Genomic DNA, 25,750 nt, shown 5'->3' with positions numbered 1-25,750 from the left:
CCCCCCGCACCCCAACCTCCTGCATCCCCAGCTCTGCCAGTGCATCCCAATGATCTTGCATCCCAATATCATTGCTCTGTACCATAGCTGTCCCTTGCTCCAGGCACTGAATGTGAGTTGGGTTATGTACGGGGTGGTAATTGCAATAGACGTTTGCATACCAGGGAGTGAGGACTTCAAGGAGATGCATTCTGTGCCTGTGGTGTGGAGGGCTGGGTACAGAGACATGGCTGGGGAAGTGTGCCAAAGCAGGTCTGGTGGGACCCCACTGGTGTGTGTGCATGCACATGCATGTGTATTGGGGGGGATGGTTCAGTATGTTAACTGTGGGACATATGTACAACTGCCTAAATAACTACTAACTCCTACCAGCCACATCTTTTCCTGTTTAAAAAAAAAAAAAGGAAATTAAATGGGGAAAAAACTACATTGATGCAGGGTTAAGGTTGCCTGGTGGTATGTCGAGTGTCAGCTGGAATCCTGTGGGTGAGAGTCTCTAAACCTACTGCTAACCAATCCTGTGGGTTGTAAATGGAGATGAAGCACTCGTACATTTCATCAACTGTGGAATTGGCAGATGAAAGGTATATGTGTCAATGGGTCATATTCGGATATTGCTGAGACAGGGCAGAGGTAAGGCTGCATGGGATTCCTTAACTGTGCATTTCCTGGTTTTCAGACATTTAAGTTTTGTGCAACTGAGCTTTCTGCCATGGGACAACATATCACCAAGCAACCATAACTATGCATTACCATAGCTTTTCGCCATGGATTAATACTTAGTCTGGGGATAATTGTGACATTGTTGTAATGTTGTTTCCCTTAAACTACCAATAGGAACTCTCAACTTTAACATCATCTTGCCATAGTTTGTGTGTGGGAATACACATCGAGACAAGACATCAGAGGGGCAACTGTGACATCTCCTCTGCAGTTTCCCAGGTCGCCTGTCTTGCCTTTTCCCACTCTTTGTTTCTTTGGGCCATAGGGTTTCTCCACAAGAAGGAGATCAGTGGATTTCCTGCACCTGTCCCGGCACTGCTGGAAATGATGAGATCTCCCGGATGGGGCTAAGAGATGGAGGGGAAAGGTGGAGACAAGCCTTGTGCTTGGAGACAGGACAAAGGGAGGGAAGTAAAGAGGGAGTAGGTGGGTTAGGAGATGGGCCTGCAGCAGCATTTTGAATAGCTGAGTGTTAGTTTGGAGGCCTGAGGTCCAAGAGGAAGAGATCATAATAATCAAGGCAGGAGATGCAAGGGGCTTGGACAAGAGCTTTGATCAGCTTTATAGGCAGGTAAAGGCTGGGTCTTCCCAGTGTCCTAGGGGCCACAGCAGTGAGGTTTAGACACAGTTTGGATGTGTGGGTCTGAGTGAGGGCCAGGTCAAAGTGACATGCTGATTACCAATATGAGTGACAGGGAAGCGAGGGATGTAGTCTGGGGTGACAGTGGGGAGAAGGAAGGGCTTGGGGGAAGATGAAGAGCTCCATTTAGGCTGTGTTAGATTTCCCTGAGAGATGTCAGAGAGACAGGTGAGATGTCAGTGTGGATGGAGCAAGACTGGTCTGCGGGAGACAGGTAAACTATAAAGTGAAAGCTGTTGCTGGTGTCACAACATACCTAAATACATGCACATTTCTCACACTGGTAAGGAACATAAGCCAGTTCACTAGCTCTAGGGAGGAATGGAAGCTGGTGTGACCAAAGTGCAGCCACCAGGCATGGAGCGCAGTGACCCTTCTCTCTGCACCAATGCAGAATTGCATGCTGGGAGCTGCAGGCTCCATTGGCCATGCCTCTGGATTGTAGAACAGGTGGTTGGAATCTGCTCCAATTTTTGCACATTTTCTATGGCTCTTCAGGTTTAGACAAGATGCCAATGTGACTTTCAAGTGAGCACAGTGTGAGCAACCTGCTTTGGTGCTATCAGTACTTGTGTCATGTATCCATCCCTCTCCACATCAATCGCCCTCTGACTGGACTGACCTCTTTAGGTGCCTCCGTCTGGATGAACTCCTCATAAATTTTCTTGGCCTTCTCAGCCATCTTGGTGGGGGACTTGATTTTCTTGTATTCTTCACAGGCAATCCAGAACTCAATGTTCTCCTCACTGAACTCGGATCTAAGGAAGCTCCTGAAGCTGGCAAGCCCATCTGCTCAGAGAGAAAATTGGGAAACACTCTCAACATCACACTCCCCAGTACAATCAGCTGGAAGAAATGAATTTGACATGGCTGGGGCAGTTTGGGAGTGGAAGGGAAATGGAGACGTCCCAGACCATGCACATCCAGCTCTGCCAGACCCAACCTTTGTTCAAGGTGTTTGCACTGACAATGTGAGATCATATCACCATGTTATGACATGGCACAGAGCAAAGACCATGTCGTGCTGACCTGTGAGGCTGTGTCTGATCACAGTGATCCCTTCATGCAATTAGCACCACAGAACCCCGAGATGTTCAAGCTCTACGTACATTGTGAACAATCACAGAATCCAAACCCAATCTTCTCTCACCTCACACACAAGCTCTTTTCAGTTATGGACATGTTTAGGTCCTCAGCAAACAAGCCCAGCATTGTTCGGGTGCTTGACTTTGGCATTCCTGCTCTGGGACACCCTGAGCCCTGGGGAAATGGCACATCTGAACCCAGATCTGAATTTCCTATCTGGCTCCTGTCTCTGCAAGGGCCCAAACCAACAACCTGGGCCTCTCCTGGAGTTCTCTCCTGCATGTCCCAAGTCCGGGGGTGGGGGGGAGCTACAGGGAGCAGAATGGATGTGCCAGAATGCATTTGAGTGCATTTATGTGTGCAAGTCTGTGCTTGATTCACAGGGAGAGGGAGGGAGAGATGGTACAGGAGTGGAAAGAACATATGGGAAGGGGTCAAAAATTCCTCTCGTGAGCCTGGCTAGCAGTGCTGTGGGGTGGGATTGGGGGTTCCCCTTGTGCCCCTGTCTGGCAGTGCTATGGGTGGGGTAGGGGTTCCCCTCGTACCCCTGGCTGGCAGTGCTGTGGGATGGGGGGTCCCCTCGTGTGCCTGGCTGGCAGTGATGTGGGGCGCAGGGGGTCCACTCGTGTGCCTAGCTGACAGTGCTGTAGGATGGGGGTCCGCTCGTGTGCCTGGCTAGCAATGCTGTGGGGTGGGGTTCCCCTCGTGCATCTAGCTGGCAGTGCTGTAGGGTGCGGGGGGTCCCCTTGTGCTCCTGGCTGGCAGTGCTGTGGGACTGAAGTGTTATATTTTGAACATGTCGCAATGAAATATTTGGAGGGGTTGGGCATTGTTTGTTTTTTGTCCACAACAAACACCATTCACCTTCCTTAACGCAAACTGGTATTTTTCAGTGAATACACTAGTCCTTTGGAAATTTTCAACAGGCTCTTGTGCATGCACCTTTTCTCCCAGAAGCTAATTCCTGTCCGGCCCTTTCTCTTTAAGCCTTTTCAAAGCTGGGCTCAGAGACCTCCAGGCCATAAAGGACCATCGTGATCATCAGGTATGACCTCCAGCACATCGCAGGACACAGAACCTCGCTCACCCACTCCTGTAATAGACCCCTAACTTCTGGCTGAGTTAGTGAAGTTCTCAAATCATGGTTTAAAGGCTTTGAGTTACAAAGAATCCACCATTTACACTAGTTTAAACCTGCAAGTGATTCTTGCCCCATGCTGCACAAGAAGGGGCTAACCCCCCAGGTCTCTGCCAATCTGACCCAGGGGAAAATTCCTTCCTGACCCCAAATATGGCAATCAGTTAGACCCACCAGCCAAACACCTGGGAAAGAATTCTCTGTAGTAACTTAGAGCACTCCCCATCTAGTGTCCCATCTTCAGCCATTGGAGACATTTGCTGCTACATGCTGCAGATCAGCTACATGTTGTAGGTAGTTTCGTCAGACTACCCCCTTCATAAACTTATCAAGCTCAGTCTTGAATCCATTTAGTTTTTTTGCCTCCACCGTTCCCTTGGGGAGGCTGTTCCAGAACTTCACTCCTCTGATGGTTAGAAAATGTCATCTAATTTCATGCCTAAACTTGTTGATGGATAGTTTATATCATTTATTCTTGTGTCAACACTGAACTTAACTCCTCTCCCTCCCTGGTATTTATCCCTCTGATGTATTTATAGAAAGCAATCACATCTCCCGTCAGCCTTTGCTTGCTTAGTCTAAACAAGCCAAGCTCTTTGAGTCTCCTCTCACAAATTAGGTTTTCCATTCCTCTGATAATTTTTGTAACCCTTCTTTGCACCTGTTTCAGTTTGAATTCATCTTTCTTAAGCATAGGAGACCAGAACTGCACACACTATTCCAGATGAGATCTCACCAGTGCCTTGTACAACGATACTAACACTTAATTATCTCTACTGGAAATACCTCACCTGCTGCATCCTAGGACTGCATTAGCCTTTTTCATGGCCGCATCACAATGACGGCTCATAGTCATCCTGTGATCAACTAATACACCCAGGTCTTTCTCTTCCTCTGTCACTTCCAATCCAACATCCACAGTTTATAGCAAAAATTCTTATTGTTAATCCCTAAATGCATGACCTTGCACTTCGCATTATGAAATTTCATCCCATTTCTATTACTCCAGTTTTTAAGGTCATCCAGTTCTTCTTGTAGGATATTCTGGTCCTCCTCTAGATTGGCAATACCTCCCAACTTTGTGTCATCCACAAATTTTATTAGCACACTTCCACCATTTGTGCCAAGGTAAGTAATAATGTTAAATAAGATTGATCCCAAGACTGATCCCTGAGGAACACCACTAGTAACCGCCCTCCAGCCTGACAGTTCACCTTTCAGTATGACCTATTGTAGTCTCCCTTTTAACCAGTTCCTTATCCACCTTTCAATTCTCATATTAATCTCTTCTCCAATTTAACTAATAATTTCCTATGTGCAAATGCTGTACTGAAATCCAGGTAGATTAGATCTACTGCATTTCCTTTGTCTAAAAAAAAAAAAAATCAGTTATCTTCTCAAAGAAAGAGATTTGGCACAAACTTCCTTTTGTAAAACCATGTTTTATTTTATCCCAATTACCATTCACTTCTCTGTCTTTAACTATTTTCTCTTTCAAAATTTGTTCTAAGACCTTGCATACAACTGAGGTCAAATTAACAGGTCTATAGATTCCTGGATCACTTTTTTCCCTTTCTTAAAAAATAGATACTCTAGTAGCAATTCTCCAGTCATAGGGAACAATCCCCAATTTACAGAGTCATTAAAAATCCTTACTATTGGGTCTGCAATTTCATGTGCCAGTTCCTTTAATATGCTCAGGTGTCCCAGGTCCATGGTTGAGTTTAGCTGCACACATGGGGTTATTTTACTCTTTCCTTGCCAGTTCATTTGCTGTCTGGATCATTGTGATAATCTCTAGCAGCACCCTCAGAACCTGGACAGAGTAAGGGTGTCACTGTGAGGACAAAATCCCACAATAACCCACTGCAGCCAGAGGCTAGGGGAGCTGGGTCCGTGGTCATCTGGACTGACAGGGAACCAGCTCTGGATACTTCCTGCAGCTCCAGCCAGGTTAAGTGCAATGTGTGTGTGTGTGGCAGAGGAAGGGGCTGTAATGGGCAGGTGTCACTCCCCCCTGGCCAAGGGCTGGCGCTTTCCCTGATTGTTTTGTGCCCCCTCTTGACCCTATTGCTGCCATTGTTCTATTTAGCTGCTGCACAGAAAATCCTGCATGGCTATTAAATTATTTAAAATGGAAAATACCCCACATCACTGGACAAGACTGACTGGGGGAACCCAGCCTTCCCCTGCTTCCCCCCACCCCATGTGCCCTGTGTTCCATTCCTGCCCCCTGCACTGGGTCTGCCAGCCTGGCTCCCAGCTTTCATACAGTTCAAGCTTTTCAGGCCACAAAGGGGCACTGGCTACATCTTTCCCAAACCAGAGACTAAAGCTCCAGAGCCCCTATTCAGGCACTTGAAGAATGCCTGTGGGAGACCCAAGGAGCCCAGGTCTCCTTGACACCCACCTACGCTCTCCTTCTACAGATTACTGCGAGTGCCTCTAAGCCCCCAGCTCCCCATGTGCTTCCTCAGCTTTGCCCTGCTGTCTCCCGCCCTACCCACTCGCTCCCCCTCAGCCATGATCTCTCTGGGGCCACTGTCCAGGCAGACAAAGCACACAAGGATTCTGGTAGCTAGTGTGAATGCACTGAGTCATTTGGGCTTCACTTGGCACAAAACAACAAGGAAAGCACAGATGGGGGAGGCTCAAGTGTGTGAGTGTCAGTGTGGCTATGAATGGGGTATGTATGAGTGATTTGTTAGCAGGCACCAACATCGGTACATAAATAATGGCAGAACAGCAGTGTGAGATCTGTACAGAGTCACCTCTGCTACTGCCGCTGTGGCCAGAGGAAAGCTCCCCTCTGCCTTCCCTGGACAGGTTCTGCCTGCAGAGCCCCAGGGCCAAGTTAGAGTCCTAGGTGCAGTATTGTGCTGAGAGCCACAGGCCATCTCAGCAGCAAAGCTCCCCTCTTGGCTGGGGAGAAAGGCCTGCCAGGGCAGGCAAGCATCTCACGAGAGGGCTGCGAAGTCAGCAGCTTCCAGCAGTTGCAAATGCATTGTGAAGTCAAGAAGAATAAAAGAGGCTGTGAAGTGACAGAGGGTCTGTCTACACAGCAACTAGACACCCGTGGCTGGCCCCTGACAGCTGACTTGGGTTCTGGCTGCAGGGCTGTTTCATTGCTGTGTAGGTGTCTGGGCTCAGGTTGAGGTCTGGGCTCTAGGACCCGGCAAGGGGGGAGGGCCCCAGCCCAATCCTGGAAGTCTAAATAACAATGAAATAGCCCCACAGCCTGAGCCCTGCAGCCCAGAGTTGGCTGGTATGGGCTAGCCATGGGTTTTTCTTTGCTGTGTAGACAGACCCTCAGTGTCTTCAGGTCCCAGACCTTCAGAGCTTTTTGCAGGGCTCAGCAGCCAGCAAAGTCTGACAGAGCCCTGAGAACAGTTAGCAAGGGCTTCTGGCTCCCAGACAGCCTCTGCCCTGACACCAGTAAAGCACATGCTAATTAGTGAGCACAAGGCAGGGTTAGCCAGAGAGCAGTCCCAAGAAAGTGAACTCTGGGAATTGTCTGGAGAAAGAATGAAGCAGCAAGAGATGAGTGTTACAAACCAGGGCACATGTGTCTGACATAACCCCGAATCCCAGACTACTGAACTCACCCATTCCAGCACCAAGCCTGGAGAAAGAGAAGCAGAGCTTCATTAAGCAACAGAATGACCAGTAACTCAGAAATCTTCCTGTCCTGCAGCCAGATAATGGGCTGAGATTTAGTCTATTCTAGAAAATTAGATCGGCTTAACTTGTCCAAAGCTGGTCTCCAAAGTGCCTGTCAAGGCACTTTGTCCAAGCCCAGGTCTCCTTGACACCCACCTACACTTTCCTTCTGCAGATTACTGCGAGCACTTCCGAGCCCCCAGCTCCACACATGCTTCCTCGACATTGCCCTGCCTCTCTCCCGCCCCATCGGCTCACTCCCCCTCAGCCAAAATTGTTCACGCCCCTAAGATGTCGCTCAAGGGTGTGAACAATCCACACCCTAAGTCCCCATGTAGACAGCGCTAGGTCGATGGAAGAATTCTTACATTGATCTAGCTACTGCCTCTCAGGGCAGTGGATTACCTATGCCAATGGGAGAACCCCTCCCATTGGTGTAGGTAGTCTCTACACTGAAGCGATATAATGTGCCACTGTAGTGTTTCAAGTGTAGACAAACTGTTACAAATAGCATAAGGGAATATCTGGGCTGAACTGGCCCCATGACAGTCCAGGAGAACTTTGTCACTGACTTCAATGGATCCACCCAGCATGGATCATTTTCTCTGGATCTGTAGACAGGGCCATGAAGCTCACCCACTAATGCATTTCTATTGCATTCCACAAGCTTGTATAGAAAGCCCGTCATCTAAACCAGCATCACTGACCAGGGTACTGGGAGGATGGAAGAGTAAAGAACCAGTACATAAAAACGGCCATATTGAGTCACACTAATGGTCCATCTAGCTCAGTATCTTGTCTTCTAACAGTGGCCATGCCAGATGCTTCAGAGGGAATGAACAGAACAGGTAATCAAGTGATGATTACCCATCTTGCCCATTCTCAGCTTCTGGCAAACATAGGTTAGGGACATCATCCCTGCCCATCCTGGCTAATAGCCATCGATGGACCTATCCTCCATGAACATATCTAGTTCTCTTTTGAACCCTATTATAGTCTTGGCTTTCATAACATCCTCTGGCAAAGAGTTCCCCAGGTTAACTGCGTTGTGTGAAGAAATACTTCCTTTTCTTTGTTTTAAACCTGCTGCCTATTAATTTCACTGGGTGAGCCCTAGTTTTTGTGTTATGAGAAGGAGTAAATAACACTTCCTTATTTACTTTCTCCACACTGGTCATGATTTTATAGACCTCTATCATATCCTCCCTTAATCATCTCTTTTCCAAGCTGAAAAGTCCCAGTCTTATTCTCTCCTCATGCGGAAGCTGTTCCATACCCCTAAACATTTTTGTTACCTTTTCTGTATCTTTTCCCATTCCAATATACCTTTTTTGAGATGGGGCGACCATATCTGCATGCAGTATTCAAGATGTGGACATACCATGGTTTATATAGAGGCAATATGATATATTCTGACTTATTATCTATCCCCTTCCTAATGATTCCCAACCTTCGGTTAGCTTTTTTGCTGCCACTGCACATTGAGCAGATATTTTCAGAGAACTATTTATGATGATTCCAAGATCTCTTTCTTGAGTGGTAACAACTAATTTAGACTTCATCATTTTATATGTATAGTTTTAATAATGTTTTTTAATGTGCATTACTTTGCATTTATCAACACTGAATTTCATCTACCATTCTGTCGCCCAGATTTGTGAGATCCCTTTGTAACTCTTTGCAGTCTGTTTTGGACTTAACTATCTGAGTAATTCTGTATCTACAAATTTTACCACCTCACTGTTTAACCCTCTTTCCAGATCATATATGAATATGTTGAACAGTACTGGTCCCAGTACAGATCCCTGGGGGACACCACTATTTACCTCTCTTCATTCTGAAAACTGATCATTTATTCCTACCTTTTGTTTCCTATCTTTTAACCAGTTACTGATCCATGAGAGGACCTTCTCTATTATCCCATGACAGCTTACTTTGCTTATGAGCCTTTGGTGAGGGACCTTGTCAAAGGCTTTCTGAAAATCTAAATACGCTATATCCACTGGATTACCCTTGTCCACATGCTTGTTGACCCCCCTAAAGTAGTATTAGTAAATCTAGTAGATTGGTGAGGCATGATTTCCCTTTACAAAAACCATGTAACTCTTTTCCAACAAATTATGTTCATCTATGGGTCTTATAATTCTGTTCTTTACTATAGTTTCAACCAGTTTGACAGGTACTGAAGTTAGGTTTACTAGCCTGTAATTGCTGGCATCACCTCTGGAGCCTTTTTAAAAAATTTGTGTCACATTAGCTATCCTCCAGTCATCTGGTACAGAAGTGGATTTAAATGATAGGGTACATACCACAGTTAGTAGTTCTGCAATTTCATATTTGAATTCCTTCAGAACTCTTGGTGAATACCATCTGGTCCTAGTGACTTATTACTGTTTAGTTTATCAATTTGTTCCAAAACCTCCTCTAATTATACCTCAATCTGGGATAGTTCTTCAGATTTGTCACCTAAAAAGAATGGCTCAGGTTTGGGAATCTCCCTCACATCCTCAGCTGTGATGATCGATGCAAAGAATTCATTTAGTTTCTCCACAATGGCCTTATCGTCCTTGAGTGCTCCTTTAGCATCTCAATCATCCAGTGACCCCACTGGTTGTTTAGCAGGCTTCCTGCTTCTGATGTATTTAAAAATTTGTTTGTTATTACTTTTTGAGTCTTTGACTAGGTGGTCTTCAAATATATATATATATATATATATATATATATATATAAAATCAGTAGCCTAAAGCCTTAAAAAATCCTTTAAGTCTCTCAGAAGTAGTGAGCTTGTGAGAGGCATTTAGTTCAGTTGGCTGCCAGGGAATTAAAGAAACAAGCCAGGAGGTTAATGGCACTGAATCTGGGCATCAGACTTTACCACAGAGACTGCTCGGTGACCAGTCCCAGACTTGTTCTCCCCAGGTAACAAAGACAGAGAATGCACTGACAGAATGGGGGTGCTGGAACAAACGGACACAGGAAAGAGCAGAATTGCATGGTGCATAGCCAAGAGGGCTGAGAACTTACGAGCTTCTAGAAATGCATTCCATCTATTACTAAAGAAGGCAATTTTTCCAAAGAGCAGCTATTCAGCTGTCATTTACAGATGGTTGGAATTCCATCTTCCCAAAGGAAAATGCTGACAAAAATTGCTGAATTTCCCCCTCCCCCCTTTTCATTGAACACTGAAAATTGAAATATTTTGGCCCAAACCTCCACATTTTCTCTTTTGACAAAAAGTTAAAATTTCCTGCAGAAAGCAGAAACTGTTCATGAAAATAATGTTGTCCAGTCCAAACAATGCCGCAACATGCTGTAACCAGGGGTTCAGAGGCAGTGACCACTGTGATCCCTTCTGGCTGTGGAATCCATGAATGTCTGACTCAGTAACCATCAGGAAGAATGCACCTACCTCATCCAATCACTAACTCACCTGTGCCCAGCAGAGGTGAGGTGGGATTGCAGAGCACAGCACGCTGCACTGTCGCGGAGATGTGAGGGACAGTCACAGTGCCCCTTTCACTCAGCAGAGGGGTGTGACAGAGGCCTCTGCTCACTATTCTTAGCTGTGCCTGGGAGTAGAATGCGAGGGGAGGCAGGAGGGGAAGGGGATTGGCTCAAACAAGACCAAGGAGCTGCTGCCCCAGAGGCAGAGGATCCAGACTACTTAGGGTGATGGGATCTGTGGGAAGGAGCCAGTGATATTACCTTTTCGGGCAGGGAGCAGGGGTGTGTGTTGGGGCTGCATCTGACACTGAGGAGTGGGAGGGAAATGGGCTCCTTGTTCAGCAAAGAAAAGGGCAAGGAAAGAATTGCCAGGCCTGGTCAAGGGGGCCTGCTGGGGACAAGATGTCTGGGCATGGGGAGAGTTGTCCATGGACAACCCAGCACAACTTCAGGGCAAGAGAACTCGCTGAGACTCTAAACTATGAAACCCCATGTGGGTGATCCTGGAGATGGGGGAAAAGGGAAATCCAAGGTTCCCCATCCCTACTGCTGCTGCTCTAGGAGCATGTCATAAGAGCCATCAGACTCTGTTTGTATCCCCAGATCCCTCACCACTTACATCACTGCAGTGGGGTTCAGTGAGCCCCACCAGAACTGCACAGAGTACTGAACATGCTGACATCACTGCATGAATAGCCACCTGTAATTAAACGTTTGTGTCAAGGCCCATTTGCTTCCCCACACATTAGCCCCAGCTCTGCTGTGCCACAGCACACTTCTCTGGCAACAGAATACCTCCTCTCACACCCATCACACACACAGCACAAAGTTACAGAAGCAATCCACTTTGGGGAGTTTGTCCAGCTTTACATAGCTGCTGCTAAGTTGTCTATTCCCTGGCTGAAAGCTCATGCAAGGCTGAGAGCAGGGCATGCAGGGGGGAATGGGGACCTTTCCCAGCTTGTTGACAGTCCCACTCCCTTTTGGCATCAGCAGAAATGCTAGCCCTAAGCAGTGGCTGGGTCCTCTCCTGTACCCTACCCCGGAGCTATCAAGCCCCCAACAGGCTGGTGTTAAAGGGAATCACGAGGGAGGGGTCACTGCTTTATGCCAGTGGGAACATTTCACGCTCAGGGTATCTCTGTTCTCACTGCAGGGGCACAGGGAACTTACAAGCATTTTGCAGGAGCTTCTCCAGGGACTCACGCCACTGCAAAGCCTCATCTGGTGAGGTCCTAGAGGGAGAGAAAACCACAGACTGAAATTGTGACAGCACATCATCAATGAAAATGTAGGAAAGCTGAGAACACTTCACAAGCCTTATCACCCCCTTTTACAGAGGGGAAATGGAAGCATAGAACAATGAAGTGACCTGTCCAAGGGCACACTGCAAGTCAGTGACAGAGACAGGAACAGAACCTAGAAGTCCTGACAAGGCATTAGCCACTAAACATATGACTCTCCTCCTGGAGATGCATACAAATATAACCAAACAGTCTCCTTGAGAGCCAGCTGGGGTTTGTATTGGGAGATAGAGGTGTCTTTTTCCCCACACACACTGACAAAAAGGAAAATCCAAACCACCAGGTGCGTGGTAAATCTGTGCAGGAAATACATGGCACGGAGCAGAAAATTGCCTGTAGAAACTGGGTGCATCCATTGCCCTCTCCCCCTGCTCATCTGCCCAGCTGCAGTCTGGGACTGTGCCTGGTCCTGGCACGGATTGCTGCTGGGAACCAGGGTGTTGTGAGGGTGCAGGGAATAGCTGGACCTGGATGCGCCTTGTAGCATAGGAGCTGCTCCAAGGAGAGCTGTTCCTCAGATATAAAAAGCAGCAACAGCCTCAATCTGTTTATCAGCCTTAAAATGGTGGAGTGAGTCTTGAAGACACTGAGGGTCAGTCATCCCTGACAGGGCAGAGCCCAGTGCAAGGACTGAGATGGGGGCTTGTGCTCCCCCCACATCCTGGAGCTTCCAAACCCATGGTGCAGATTGCAGCCACCCTGAGGGCTGCGCTGACTAATTGATATGGCCCACATGGTCTGTAGCAGTGCCACAGAATAGCTGGGCAGAACCTAGCCCTTTCATGCCCCCTTCAACTCCTGACCTTTCACAGGGGGTTCTGTGTGTTGTGTGGGTTTTGTGGGGGGGTTCCCCTTCAGTTTGCAGAGGCTGGTAGGGCGCAGTGTGCAACAAGGGAGGCTGGGGAAGACGCATAAAGAAATGGAGGCTCAGGTGATCTTCAATGGGATTCTACCTGTCCCTAGAGGACAAAGGCAAGACAAGATTATGATGATTAACAGATGGCTCAGGCGGTGGTGCTATAAGAAGGGCTGAGATGGTCGGTGCCCCCCATAAGGCTTTATGGAAATATGCTTATGTATGTGTGTGTGTGTATATAAATAAATAAAAATAACATAACTAGAATGTGTTGTATGCTACATATGCCATGTAACATACCTCTGTAAAGGTTATGATCTATGGAATCTATTAATCCCATTTGTAGGCATGTATCATTTTTGTATTCAAAGTTATGAATATTGGCTGCATACTTGTTTGATTCTAATTAGGCTGTAGTGAAGCAGTTGGTCAGCTTCCTGAGAAAAGACTATTCTCAGTAAGTGCCCAATCAAGAAACACTTAAGCCAACAATGAACTTGGAGACACCAATCCACATCTGGGCTTTCCCAGGAATGTGGTTGGCTGGTAAGGAACTCAGTCGTGCATGGACATGTGATTTGCCCAGGTGACTCCAAAACTCCATTTGAAGCTGGACTTTGCATAGGAGAGAGGAGGGGGTCTCCACCCACAAGAGAAAGTCTATTTAAGACTGTGGGAAACCCCTCCATTTTGTCTTCAGCTGGCTAAAGAGAGGGCCTCTTCACCCCCAAAGATACCTGAAAGAAACTGGAACAAAGGACAGTGACTGCAAGGGGTGGGAGTGATTGCTGGACCCAGACTAAAAGGAGATTAGTCTGTAAAAGGGAGCATTCTGGAACCGGTGAGGATCTTATCTGTATTCAGTTCCTTACTGTATTAGACAGACTTGTGTGTGTTCTATTTTATTTTACTTGGTAGTTCACTTTGTTCTGTCTATTACTACTTGGAACCACTTAAATCCTACTTTCTGTATTTAATAAAATCACTTTTTACTTATTAATTAACCCAGAGTATGTATTAATACCGTGGGTGGGAGGGAAAACAGCTGTGCATCTCTCTCTATCAGTGTTATAGACGGCAAACAATTTATGAGTTTACCCTGTATAAAGCTTATACAGGGTAAAACTGATTTATTTGGGTTTAGACCCCATTGGGAGTTGTGCATCTGAGTGTTAGAGACAAGAACACTTCTGTAAGTTGCCTTCAGTTAAGTCTGCAGCTTTGGGGCAAGTAATTTGTTGGAGCAGACGAGCGTGTCTGGCTCAGCATAACAGGGTGCTGGGGTCCCGAGCTGGCAGGGAAAGCAGGGGCAGAAGTAGTCTTGGCACATCAGGGGGTTTCTGTGATCCAACCTGTCACAGTGGTGTAGTTGGCAGGATCTGTGCACAGCTGATTGCTTTGAGATACTGGTAGTGATTTTAAGTGAGTTCTAAGTGTGGTGGCTGGAGAACAGACAAAGTGGTTACTGGTTTGTTATTTTCTGTTTGCTTATTTCAGGCAAGGGAAGTAGGGACAGAAAAGGAAGCAAAATAAAGTCTGAACACTGGGCTCTGGGAAAGTCTCTGTTGACTAAGAATCCCCTGAGCTGAGTGCATCCCAGTTTCAGTGAACTGCAGAGGGGGTGTGGCCCAGCACAAGAAAGCAGGAAAATGACTACCAGTGAAGCAGCAACTAAACTAGAGCTGGCTAGACTGGAAGCAAAGAAGAAAGAAAATGAACATAAAAGACTGATGGAGAGAGAGGAGGCTGCCCACAAGAGAGCTATGGAGGCAGAAACAGCAAGGGTGGAGGCAGAGGAAGCTGCCCACAAGAGTGTTATGGAGGCAGAAACAGCGAGGGAGGTTGCCTACAAGAGAGCTATGGAGGCCCAGAGGGAGGCCCAGAAGCATGAACTGGCTGTTATGGAGTTGAAGAGACAAAACCCTCCACCTGCTGGTTCCATTTCCCCAAAAATCCACAAATGGGAGCAACTGTGTCCACAGTATTAGGAATCCAGTGATATTGCTGAATATCTCATCACCTTTAAGAGACTGTGCACCGTCCATGCCATCCCTGAAGATCAAAAGATGACCACATTGATAGCAAAATTGACTGGCAGAGCTCTGGACATATTCAATAAGATGCCTATTGATGATGCCTCAAACTATGGTAAATTTAAGGAACTGGTTTTGAAACAGTTTCGGGTTACACCTGAAACCTACAGGGTTAAATTCAGGAGTCTTAAGAGGGAATCTGGATTGAGCAATGTGGCTTATGTAAATGAAATGAGAGATTTGGTAGATAAGTGGGTGAGGGGGAAAGGCATTACAAGCTTGGAAGAAATGTGTGATTTGGTTACTCAGGAACAATTCCTGAATATGTGCAGTGATGACGTAAAACAGTATTTGTGGGACAAAAAGGTGGATGCAGTGGGTCAATTAGCTGGGTATGCAGACTCTTATGAGCAAGCACAAGCTGCAAACAAACAAACCACTGGCAGAGGGGTACAGGGTTGGGGGAAAGCAGAATCACTGTTTTATCCCTGGGAAAAAGGAGGCTGGGCGTTCACCTCCCCATTCCCCTGTTACTCGTCCCAAATTTCCTGTGCAAGCAGAGGGAGCCCAAGAGGTGCTATCATTGTAAGTCCACTGAGCACCTGAGGAATAAGTGTCCCTTGCTGAGTGGGAACAAGCAGCAAGTAACACATAAAACTGCTACTTCTCAGAGCCCAGCTGCTGCCTCTTTCCACACAGGATTTGTAAAGCTTGCTTCCACACAACCAAGCAATGAGCATATGCATGCTGTTAAAATCAATGGTAAAGTGCTTCTTGGATTGAGGGACACAGGTGCTGAGATTTCTGTGGTCAGGAGGGACCTGATCCAGGAGAAGGATTTGTTGCCAGGTAAAATGGCAGAATTAGAACTAGTGGGAGGTTACAAAGTCCTTGCACCTTTAGCTAAAGTACACATGCAAACTGGTGGTTTGCAGGCTGAACTGACAGTTGCAACGGTGGCACACAATTTTGCACCATTTCTACTGGGGAATGATTTCTTTAATGTGGCAGAATCTGTCCCAGGGTTGGTTAGCAGTGAGACGGAATCTTGTGCTAAAAGCACCAGGGGGGCTGAAGTCAAATGGACTGCTGGGGGAATAGGAGGGTGTCTCTTAGATTCCTCTGTAGCAGTAAAGAATGCAGATTTGGGGGCAGGGATGGTTGTGGCCAGTTCCTGTAGCCCCAGGGCTCCAGGCAAGTCCCAGAGGGAGGGGCTGGACAAAGCCAGCTCCTGTCCTGTAATCATCTCCCCGGGGGAGGAGAATGTATCACTTTGTAACGGGGGGCCACTCCAGCTGCTAACTGCCAGGAAGTTGAAGGTCAGCACGGGGCAAAGCCTGCCCTGGAGTGCACAGAGGCGTGTGTCCCAAAGGTGGAAGTTGGGGTCCTGGTGACCACTGTGGTGGGAACAGACCCCAAGATCTCTGTAGCTGGAAGCAAGCCCAACCTGAGTGAAAAGGGGGGAATTTTGCTGGCCAGTGAAGGGTCTGCCATAGCTGGTAGCTGTGAGCCCACAGCTAGACCAGGATCACCTTCCCTTTTGGGGGACACAGGAGTGTCTGACCCAGAGGGAAGCCCCGAAAGGGAAGCCCAGATGGAAGGTGAGGGGGAGCCAGAGATTCCGCCCACCTTTTGTAGGGAGGATCTTTCCCAGGAGGAGGGTGAAAAGTCTGCATTTAAAATGCCAGACCTCTCTCCTGTGGATTAGGTTTTAAGGGAAAACTGGGGGTCAGATCTCCGGGAGGGGGGAGTCCATCCAGCTGACCTGTTGGGAACAGAAAGTGGGGTTTTACCAAACCAAGGCACTCCATTGAAAGATGTTGTTCTTGCAACGCTTTTAAGGGATAAAACTCTCTCCAAGAGAGGAGGGGAAAAATCTCTGCATGGGTGAAACTTCACAAGGGAGTGGGGTCCAGCAACTAAGATGTCTGTACACCAATGCAAGGAGCCTGGGGAACAAAATGGGGGAACTAGAACTACTGAGGGTGAAACCAGATACTATAGGGATAACAGAAACATGATGGAATAGTAGGCATGACTGGAGTACAGGAATTGAAGGGTATGTGCTGTTCAGGAAAGACAGAAAAAAAAAGGTAAACATGGTGGAGCAGCATTGTATATTAATGATGTGGTAGACTAAAGAAATTAGAAGTGATAGCATGGATAAAACAATCTGTGTGGGTCAAGAGCACTTTGAGGAAGAAAGCTACCAGAGACTTCCCTGGGATAGTGCTTGGGATATGCAACAGACACCCCCCTCCCCCACCAGGATCTGACTTGAATATGAATAGAGACCTCTTGAATATGAATTTTTAATGAAATAAACACTACTGGGAATTTTGTGATTATGGGAGACTAACTTCCCAGATATCAACTGGAGAACAAATGCTACTAATAGATGGATATAAACTGGCCAGCAACAAATTAAGGTTTGAAATTAAATGAAGGTTTCTACCCATCAGAGGAGTGAAGTTCTTGAACAGCCTTCCAAGGGGAGCATTGGGGCTAGCTTCCAGTGGAAACCTAACTGGATTCAAGACTGAGCTTGATAAATTTATGGAGGGGATGGTATGATGGGATGGCCTATAATGGCATGTAGCCAATCTGCAAATATCTCCAATGGTTAGTGATAGGACACTAAATTGGGAGGGCTCAGAGTTACTACAGAGAATTTTTCCCAGGTGTCTGGATGGTAGATCTTGCCCATATGCTCTGGGTCTAATTAAGTGGTCCCCAAACTTTTTTAAGTTCTGCCCCCTCACCCTTAATGTAATTTTCTCACACTCCTGGGAGCTGCTGTCAGGAGCCAGAGCCACAGTCGGGGCCAGAGCTATGGCTGGGGCCATGGCTGGGAGTGGAGCCATGGCCAAGACTGGAGCCAGAGACGAGGTCAGAAGTGGAGCCAGGCCACATTCAGGAGCCAGGGGCTGAGGCCCGAGGCCAGGCTGGGAGCCGGGGGGGGGGGGGGGCAGAGCTGGGGCCAGAAGCTGAGGGTGAAGCTGGGATCCGGGGCCAAGGTCAGAGCCAGGAGTGGAGCCACAGTTGGGCCAGGAGCTGGGCCCTGAGGACAGGGCTTGAGCTGGGGTGGGGACAGAGTGGAACTGGGGACAGAGTGGGACTAGGTGACACTCTCTCCCTGTGGAGGCTGGCCTGAGCCCCGCTGCACCCACCCAAATGTTCTTCCACACACACCAAGAAAGGCACACCCCACAGTTTGGGGACCACTGGTCTAACTGATTGCCATATTTGGGGTTGTGAAGGAATTTTCCCCTGAATCAGATAGGCAGATCTGGAGGGTTTTCACCTTCCTCTGCAGCATGGGGCATGGGTCACTTGCAGGTTCAAACCAGTGTAAATGGTGATTCTCTGTAACTTGAAGTCTTTAAACCATGATTTGATGACTTCAGTAACTCAGCCAGAGGTTAGGGGTCTATTACAGGAGTGGGTGGGTGTGGCCTGCAATGTACAAGAGGCCAGACTAAATTATGATGGTCCCTTCTGATCTTAAAGTCTATGAGTCTATAATAAATAATAGGGCCCAGATTTTCCTGGATGTGATAGCTGACAGATGTTTTCACCAAATAGTCACTGAACCTACAAGGGGTCATGCCATTTTAGATTTGGTGTTGGTGAGTAGTGAGGACTTTATAGAAGAACTGGTGTAGGGGATAACCTTGAGGGATCATGAGCTGAACAAAAAAAAAAAAAAAAAAATAGATCCTTGATTTCAACAGGGCAAACTAAAAAATTAAGGGAATTAGTTAGGGCAGTGGACTGGGCTGAAGAACTTAAGGATCTGAATGTGGAGGAGGCTTGGAATTACTTCGTCAAAGTTGCAAAAGCTTTCTGAAGCCTGCATCCCAAGCAAGGAGGGGAAAAATCATAGGGAAGGGTTGCATACCAAGCTGAATGAACAAACATCTTAGACAGGTGATTAATAGAAAGCAGAAAGCCTACAAGGAGATCAAAGAATCTAGGTATGTCCAAACATCTAAACAAATACTTTGCTTTAGTTTTAATATGGTTAATGAGGAGATTAGGCGTATTGGCAGGATGGCTAATGGAAATGAGGATATGGATATAGAAATTACCATGTCAGAGGTGGAAGTCAACCTCAAATATCTTAGGGACTAAATCAGGGGCCTTGGATAATCTCAGTCCAAGAGTATTAAAGGAACTGGCACATAAAATCGCAAGCCCAATAGCAAGAATTTTTAATGAATCTGTAACCTTGGGAGTGGTACCATCTGACCGGAGAATTGCTAATATAGTTCCTATATTTAAGAAAGGGAAAAGATGATCTGAGAAACTACAGGCCTATTAGTTTGACCTCAGTTGTATGCAGATCTTAGAACAAATTTTGAAAGAGAAGATGTCTAAAAAAAATCAGTTATAGGAAATGCAGTAGATCTAATCTACCTGGATTTCAGTATGGCATTTGATACAATTCCACATAGGAAATTATTAGTTAAATTGGAGGAGATTAATATGAGAATTGAAACGTGGATAAGGAACTGGTTAAAAGGGAGACTACAACGGGCCATACTGAAAGGAGAACTGTCAGGCTGGAGGGAGGTTATTAGTGGAGTTCCTCAGGGATTTGTCTTGGGACCAATCTTATTTAATATTTTTATTACTTACCTTGGCACAAATGGTGGCAGTGTGCTAATAAAATTTGTGGATGACACAAAGTTGGGAGGTATTGCCAATATGGAGGAGGACCAGTATATCATACAAGAAGATCTGGATGACCTTGAAAACTGGAATAATAGAAATGGGATGAAATTTCATAATGCAAAGTTAGGGACTAACAAAAAGAATTTTTGCTATAAGCTGGGGATGTTGGAGTGGAAGTGACAGAGGAGGAGAAAGACCTAGGTGTATTGGTTGATCACAGGAGGACTATGAGCCATCATTGTGATGCAGCTATGAAAAAGGCTAACGCAGTCCTAAGATGCATCAGGTGAGGTAGTTCCGGTAGAGATAATTAAGTGTTAGTATCGTTGTACCAGGCACTGGTGAGACCTCATCTGAAATACTGTGCTAAGTTCTGGACTCCCATGTTTAAGAAAGATTAATTCAAACTGGGACAGGTACAGAGAAGGGCTATGAGGATGATCAGAGGAATAGAAAACCTGCTTTACAAGAAGAGACTCAAAGAGCTTGGCTTGTTTAGCCTAACCAAATGAAGGCTGAGGAAAATGTGATTGTTCTCTAAAAATATGTCAGAGGAATAAACACCAGGGAAGGAAAAGAGTTAAGAGTCAAGTTAAGCGCTAATGTTGATGTAACCCACACACCTCATGCGGGTGGTGTTCTGTCCCATCTAGTGGCACCGAGTGGGGGCTCGTCCGGAATTCCAACTGGGAAGACTCTGAAGCTCTGTACACACTTCCTCAGCTAGGGGAAGTATGTAACCCACAAACCTTATGGGTGTGGTGCTCTGTCCCATCTAGTGGCACCGAGACCACTTAGAGAGCAATTAATGAGTCTGCTCTACAGCCTTAGCTAACAGCCAGTTGGCTTTTCAGAGAATCATAGAATATCAGGGTTTGGAAGGGACCTTAAGAGGTCATCTAGTCCAACCCCCTGCTCAAAGCAGGACCAATCCTTAGCTCATGCGGTAGAGGCCCATGCACTAAGCTCCAGAGATTCCAGGTTTGATTTGGCCCGCCAACGACCGGGGTCTGGCAGCGTTACATTGACACAAGAATAAATGGATATAAATTGGCCATCAACAAGTTTAGGCTTGAAATTAGATGAAGGTTTTCTAACCATCAGAGGAGTGAAGTTCTGGAACAGCCTTCCAAGGGGAGCAGGGGAAGGGGGAGCTGAAAACCCTAACTGGCTTAAAGATTGAGCTTGATGAGTTTATGGAGGGGATGATATGATGAAACTGGCTACAATGGCAAGTGGCCTCTCTGCAATTGTTCGTAGCAAATATATCCAATGGCTGGTGATGGGATACTAGATGGGGAGGGCTCTGAGTTACTTCAGAGAATTCCTTCCCAGGTGTCTGGTTGGTGGGTCTTGCCGACATGCTCAGGGTCCAAGAGTCCACAAGATTTGGGGTCATGAAGGAATTTTACCATGGATCAGATTGGCAGAGACCCTGGGGGTTATCACCTTCCTCTGTACCATGGGTCACAGGTCACTTGCATGTTTAAACTAGTGTACATGGTGGATTCTCTGTAACTTGAAGTCTTTAAATCATAATTTGAGGACTTCAGTAGCTCTGCCAGAGGTTAGGCTCTATTTCATGTGTGGGTGAGGTTCTGTGACCCGCAACGTGCAGGAGGTCAGGCTAGATGATCATGATGGTCCCTTCTGGCCTTAAAGTCTGAGTCTATGAAAATGCCCTAGCACCACCGCTGCACTGGGGAAAGGGTGCGGAGCCTGCATGGCCTCTTCTCCTGCACCTATTCCTGCTGAGAAGGTACTCTGTGCTGGGGGCGTTCCCTGAGATTGTGTGTTGTGTACTCTTTACACTAGAATGGACTCAGCCCAGCCATGGTCCTGACTGCAATCAGGCTCACCTAATCCAGCAGATTAGAAAATGCAGCAGATATTCAGGCCACATGGGCAAGCACAGAAGGGAAACGGGAGGAAGGGGCTCAGGAGCAGGGACTGCAAACAATGCAATGGGGCCAGTGTGCGAGTTTACTGGAATAAATCATCTAATATTACCCACTGACTTTTTGCTCATTTGCTTACAGGCAGGGCTGGAAGTGCTGCCTGTGGTTAAGGTTATCCAACACTTCCCATTATAAGACTGTCTTCTGTTGCTTATAGCTTTGTTAAACTTTAACCATTTGGGCTGAAATTTTCAATGCCAATTGTCTGCCTTAGGCTGCATACTTTTGGGAAGTTTCATCTGAAACAATTCAATAGTTTCTGAGAATGACAGAACAAGGAGTAATGGTCTCAAGTTGCAGTGGGGGAGGTTTAGGTTGGATATTAGGAAAAACTTTTTCACTTGGAGGGTGGTGAAGCACTGAATGGGTTACCTAGGGAGGTGGTGGAATCTCCTTCCTTAGAGGTTTTTAAGGTCAGGCTTGACAAAGCTCTGGCTGGGATGATTTAGTTGGGGATTGGTCCTGCTTTGAGCAGGGGGTTGGACTAGATGACCTCCTGAGGTCCCTTCCAACCCTGATATTCTATGATTCTATTAATAATATTAGGGAAAACATGCTAAAGTTGTCAAAACTGTTTTTTGAGAAGCTCTTGTGCCTTCGTGCTTTGGAGCAGTGATATGAAATTTAGCTAGGGATCACCCTGGTGTCAGAGAGATGGCTTTGGTTGTCTCCATGAAAATCTGCACAATTTTGCTGTAGTTATATGCTTTTAGAAAATGCCATTTGCAAATACTTAGTAGATACTTGTTAGAGTTTTGGCAGCTAAATTCTCCAAAGATTCCATCTGCACTGAGCATGCTTCATCCCCTTATGAATCCAACATGTGACTGGACTGCACAAGCACCATCCTCCAAAGACTTACCTCTGCAGTTGCTACTCCCAGTTGCTGGAGTGCAGTGTGGTGCTGGGCACTATCTCACCTGTGCTCTCAATGCCCTCCCTCAATGGCACCCAGGCAGTTAGGAGGAGCAGGGGTATGCAGTCTGACAGGGCTGTAGAGGGGTGAGAATTGGGTAGGATGGAGCAGAGTTACTGGCCTATCGGGATAGGGGGGAAGCAGTAGACATGATATATCTTGATCTTAGTAAGTCTTTTAACACAGTCTCACATGAGAGTCTCATAAGCAAACTAGGGAACTCTGGTCTAGATGAAATTACTATCAGGTGGGTGCACAGCTGATTGATAATTGTTCTTTGAATATGGTCTTTCAATGTTTCACTGTTGAACTGGGAAAATGTATCTAGTGGGGTTCCACAGGGATCACTCTTTGGTCCTGTACTATTCAGTATTTTCATTAATGACTTCAGGAATGGAATGGAGAATATGCTTATAAAATTTGCAGATGGCATAACGCTGGGAAGGAGTGCAAGCACTTTGGAGAACAGGATTAGAATTCAAAATGACCTTGATAAATTGGAGAACTGGTCTGAATTCAACAATGTGAAATTCAATAAAGCCAACTGCAAAATACTTTACTTAGGAAATAAAAATGAAATGCATAACAACAATATGGGGAATAACTGGCTAGGTGCTGAAAAAGATCTGTGGGTGATACTGGATCACAAATTGAATAGGAGTCAAAAAAGTTGCAAAAAAAATGCTAATATGATTCTGGGGTGTATTAATAGGATTGCCATATGCAAAATTCTGGAGCTAATTGTCCTGCTCTACTTGGCACTGGTGAGGACTCAGCTGGAGTACTGTGTCCAGTTCTGGGCACCACATTTCAGGAAAGATGGCGTGTGAGGGTTCACACCCCTGGTTGCAGCATAGCATGGCCTAGTGGCCGGAGTCCATAGAGTTGCCCCTGGTTATGGGGTAGCACAGCCTAGTGGCCAGAGTCCATAGAATTGCTCCTGGTTACGGGGTAGCACAGCCTAGTGGCCAGAGTCCATAGAATTGCCCCTTACCGTGCTGTAGGACCTTGCCATGGGCTCAGCAGGGGAGGGGTCCTACTGAAACACGCTGAGGCTTACCAGGGGCAAGGTACCAGTCTGTCTCACACACACCCCGGGTCGCTTCCTACCGGCATGAGAGTTGGGGTCTCCCACAAGTCTCTAGGTTCTCCGTGGGTCTCCGGGTCCAGTCGCCTCCTCGGGCTCCTCCCGCAGCAGAGCGTCGTGCCGGCCAGGAGAGGCTTCAGTTCCCAGCAACGTCAAGAGTGGTGGCTGGTCCTCCGCAGGAGCTTCCCAGTTAGGTCCTTCCCCTGCAGCCGCCAGCCCAGACTGAGCTGAGTTCCCTCCTTTTATACTCCCAGAGCACTTGGAGCATGCCCAGTACGAGCGGGGTGGGACTTCCGCCGCCAGAGATACTGGTCTGACGCTGCCGGGGCTAGTGCGGGGCGGGGCTGCCCCGTCACATGGGGACAAATTGGAGACAGTCCAGAGGACAGCAACAAAGATGATAAAATGTTTAGAAAGCCTGGCCTATGAGGAAAGGTTAGAAAACCTGGGCATGTTTAGTCTTGAGAAAAGAAGACTATAGGGGGACTTGATAACAGTCTTCAAATATGTTAAGGGCTGTTATAAAGGGGATTGTGATCAATTATTCTCCATGTCCACTGAAGGTAGGACAAGAAGTAATAGGTTTTATCTGCAGGAAGGATATTTACATTAGATATTAGAAAAATCTTTCTAGCTCAGGGTAGTTAAGCTCTGGAACAGGCTCCAGGGGAGGCTGTGGAATCCCCATCATTAGAAGTTTTTTATGAACAGAATGAACAAACACCTGTCAAGGATGGTCTAGGTTTACTTCAGTGCAGGGGGCTGGACTTGATGACCTCTCGAGGTCCCTTCCAGCCCTACATTTCTATGATTCTATGGGGAATCATCATTGTGTGGGGGAATTTCTAGTGGGTTTCCACATGGATCAGTTCTAGGCATGGCACTATTGAACATTTTTGTCAGTGATCTGAAAGTAAATGTAAAATCACTACTGATGTTTGCGGATGACACAAGGATTAGAGGAATGGTAAATAATGATGAGATAGGGAAACCGTACAGGGTGATCTGGATCTCTTGGTAAGCTGGGCCCCTCCAAATGTATTCATATGTGTTGTAACACAGCCAAATGTAAGGTCATACATCTAGGATTAAGGACTGCAGGCCATATCTACAGAATGGGGGATTGTGTCTGGGAAAGCAGTGACTCTGAAAAGCATTTAGGGTTCATAGTAGACAAGTAACTCAACATGAGCTCCCAGCGCGATGCTGTGACAAAAAGGGCTAATGCGATCCTTGGATGTATAAACAGGAGAGTAGTGAGCAGAAGCAGGGAGATGATTTTCTCTTTGTATGCGGCATTGATGAGTGATACTGGAATACTGCATCCAGTTCTGGTGTCCACATTTTAAAAAGGATGGTGAAGAATTGGAGAGAGTGCAGAAAGGAGCCACAAAATGATTCACTGGCTGCAGAAAATGCCTGATTGTGAGACATGCAATCTGTTTAGCTTATCAAAAAAAAGATGTCTAGGTTACTTTATTACAGTGTATATGTATTATAATGTGGAGAAAATACCAGGTCCTAATGGACGAACAGCAGAGGCTAACAGAGGGAGTTTGCCTGGGAGTTCGCCTGGAGAGAGCTCACTGAGGCTTTCATCTGCTGGTTTCTCTGAGTAGTTCTTGCAACAGCTGAGGAAGCTCTTAAGAGGAAGGTGATATGGAAGGTGAGCAATCAGCTGTTGTAACCTGCACAGGTTTGTCTTTCTTCCACAGGACAGAAGCGACTTTGTCTGTACAAAGTGCAAGCTGCTCTCCATATTGGAAGAGAAGGTTCGAGGTCTGGAGAAACGAGTATCGACTCTGCGTTGCATAAGGGAAAATGAAGATTTCCTGGACAGACGTCAGGAGATGCTTCTACGGCCACAATGTTCTGAAGATTCAGAGCAGGCGCAGCAGGGACAGACGGATGATGAAGAAGCTTGGCAGCATGTGACCTCCAGAAGGAGAAAGAGGAGCGTCCATGTACCAGCAATGGAGATACAGGTGAGCAATCGTTTCCATGTTCTCTCTACAGGTACTAATGCGGAGAGTGGACTAGATGACCCATCTGAGGGAAGGGAGCAGAAGGAGACTCCACCGATTGGAAGGCAAAAGATGCACTGTCCTAGGGATGGGGGTTCCACGACCACCACTCCCAAGAAGAGGAGGCGGGTGGTGGTGGTCGGGGACTCCCTCCTCAGGGGGACTGAGTCATCTATCTGCCGCCCCGACCGGGAAAACCGAGAG

The 25,750-nt window shown here is 46.8% G+C and overlaps 1 protein-coding gene across 1 annotated transcript in view; it reads right to left on the bottom strand.

Moving 5' to 3' along the window:
- RGS5 (regulator of G protein signaling 5) overlaps positions 1-25,750 on the bottom strand; it is a 94,408-nt gene that overhangs the window by 4,489 nt on the left and 64,169 nt on the right. Inside the window, exons 3-4 of the mRNA XM_026656143.1 lie at positions 11,865-11,926; positions 1,986-2,152 (exon numbers count right to left, since the gene is read on the bottom strand). Coding sequence (XP_026511928.1) covers positions 1,986-2,152; positions 11,865-11,926 — 229 coding nt within the window. The remainder of the gene's footprint in view (positions 1-1,985; positions 2,153-11,864; positions 11,927-25,750) is intronic.

Source organism: Terrapene carolina, unplaced genomic scaffold (genome assembly GCF_002925995.2).
Source record: "Terrapene carolina triunguis isolate 2854851 unplaced genomic scaffold, T_m_triunguis-2.0 Scaffold212, whole genome shotgun sequence".
Classification (NCBI taxonomy): Eukaryota; Metazoa; Chordata; order Testudines; family Emydidae; genus Terrapene; species Terrapene triunguis.
This window is presented reverse-complemented; position numbering and strand designations above follow the sequence as displayed.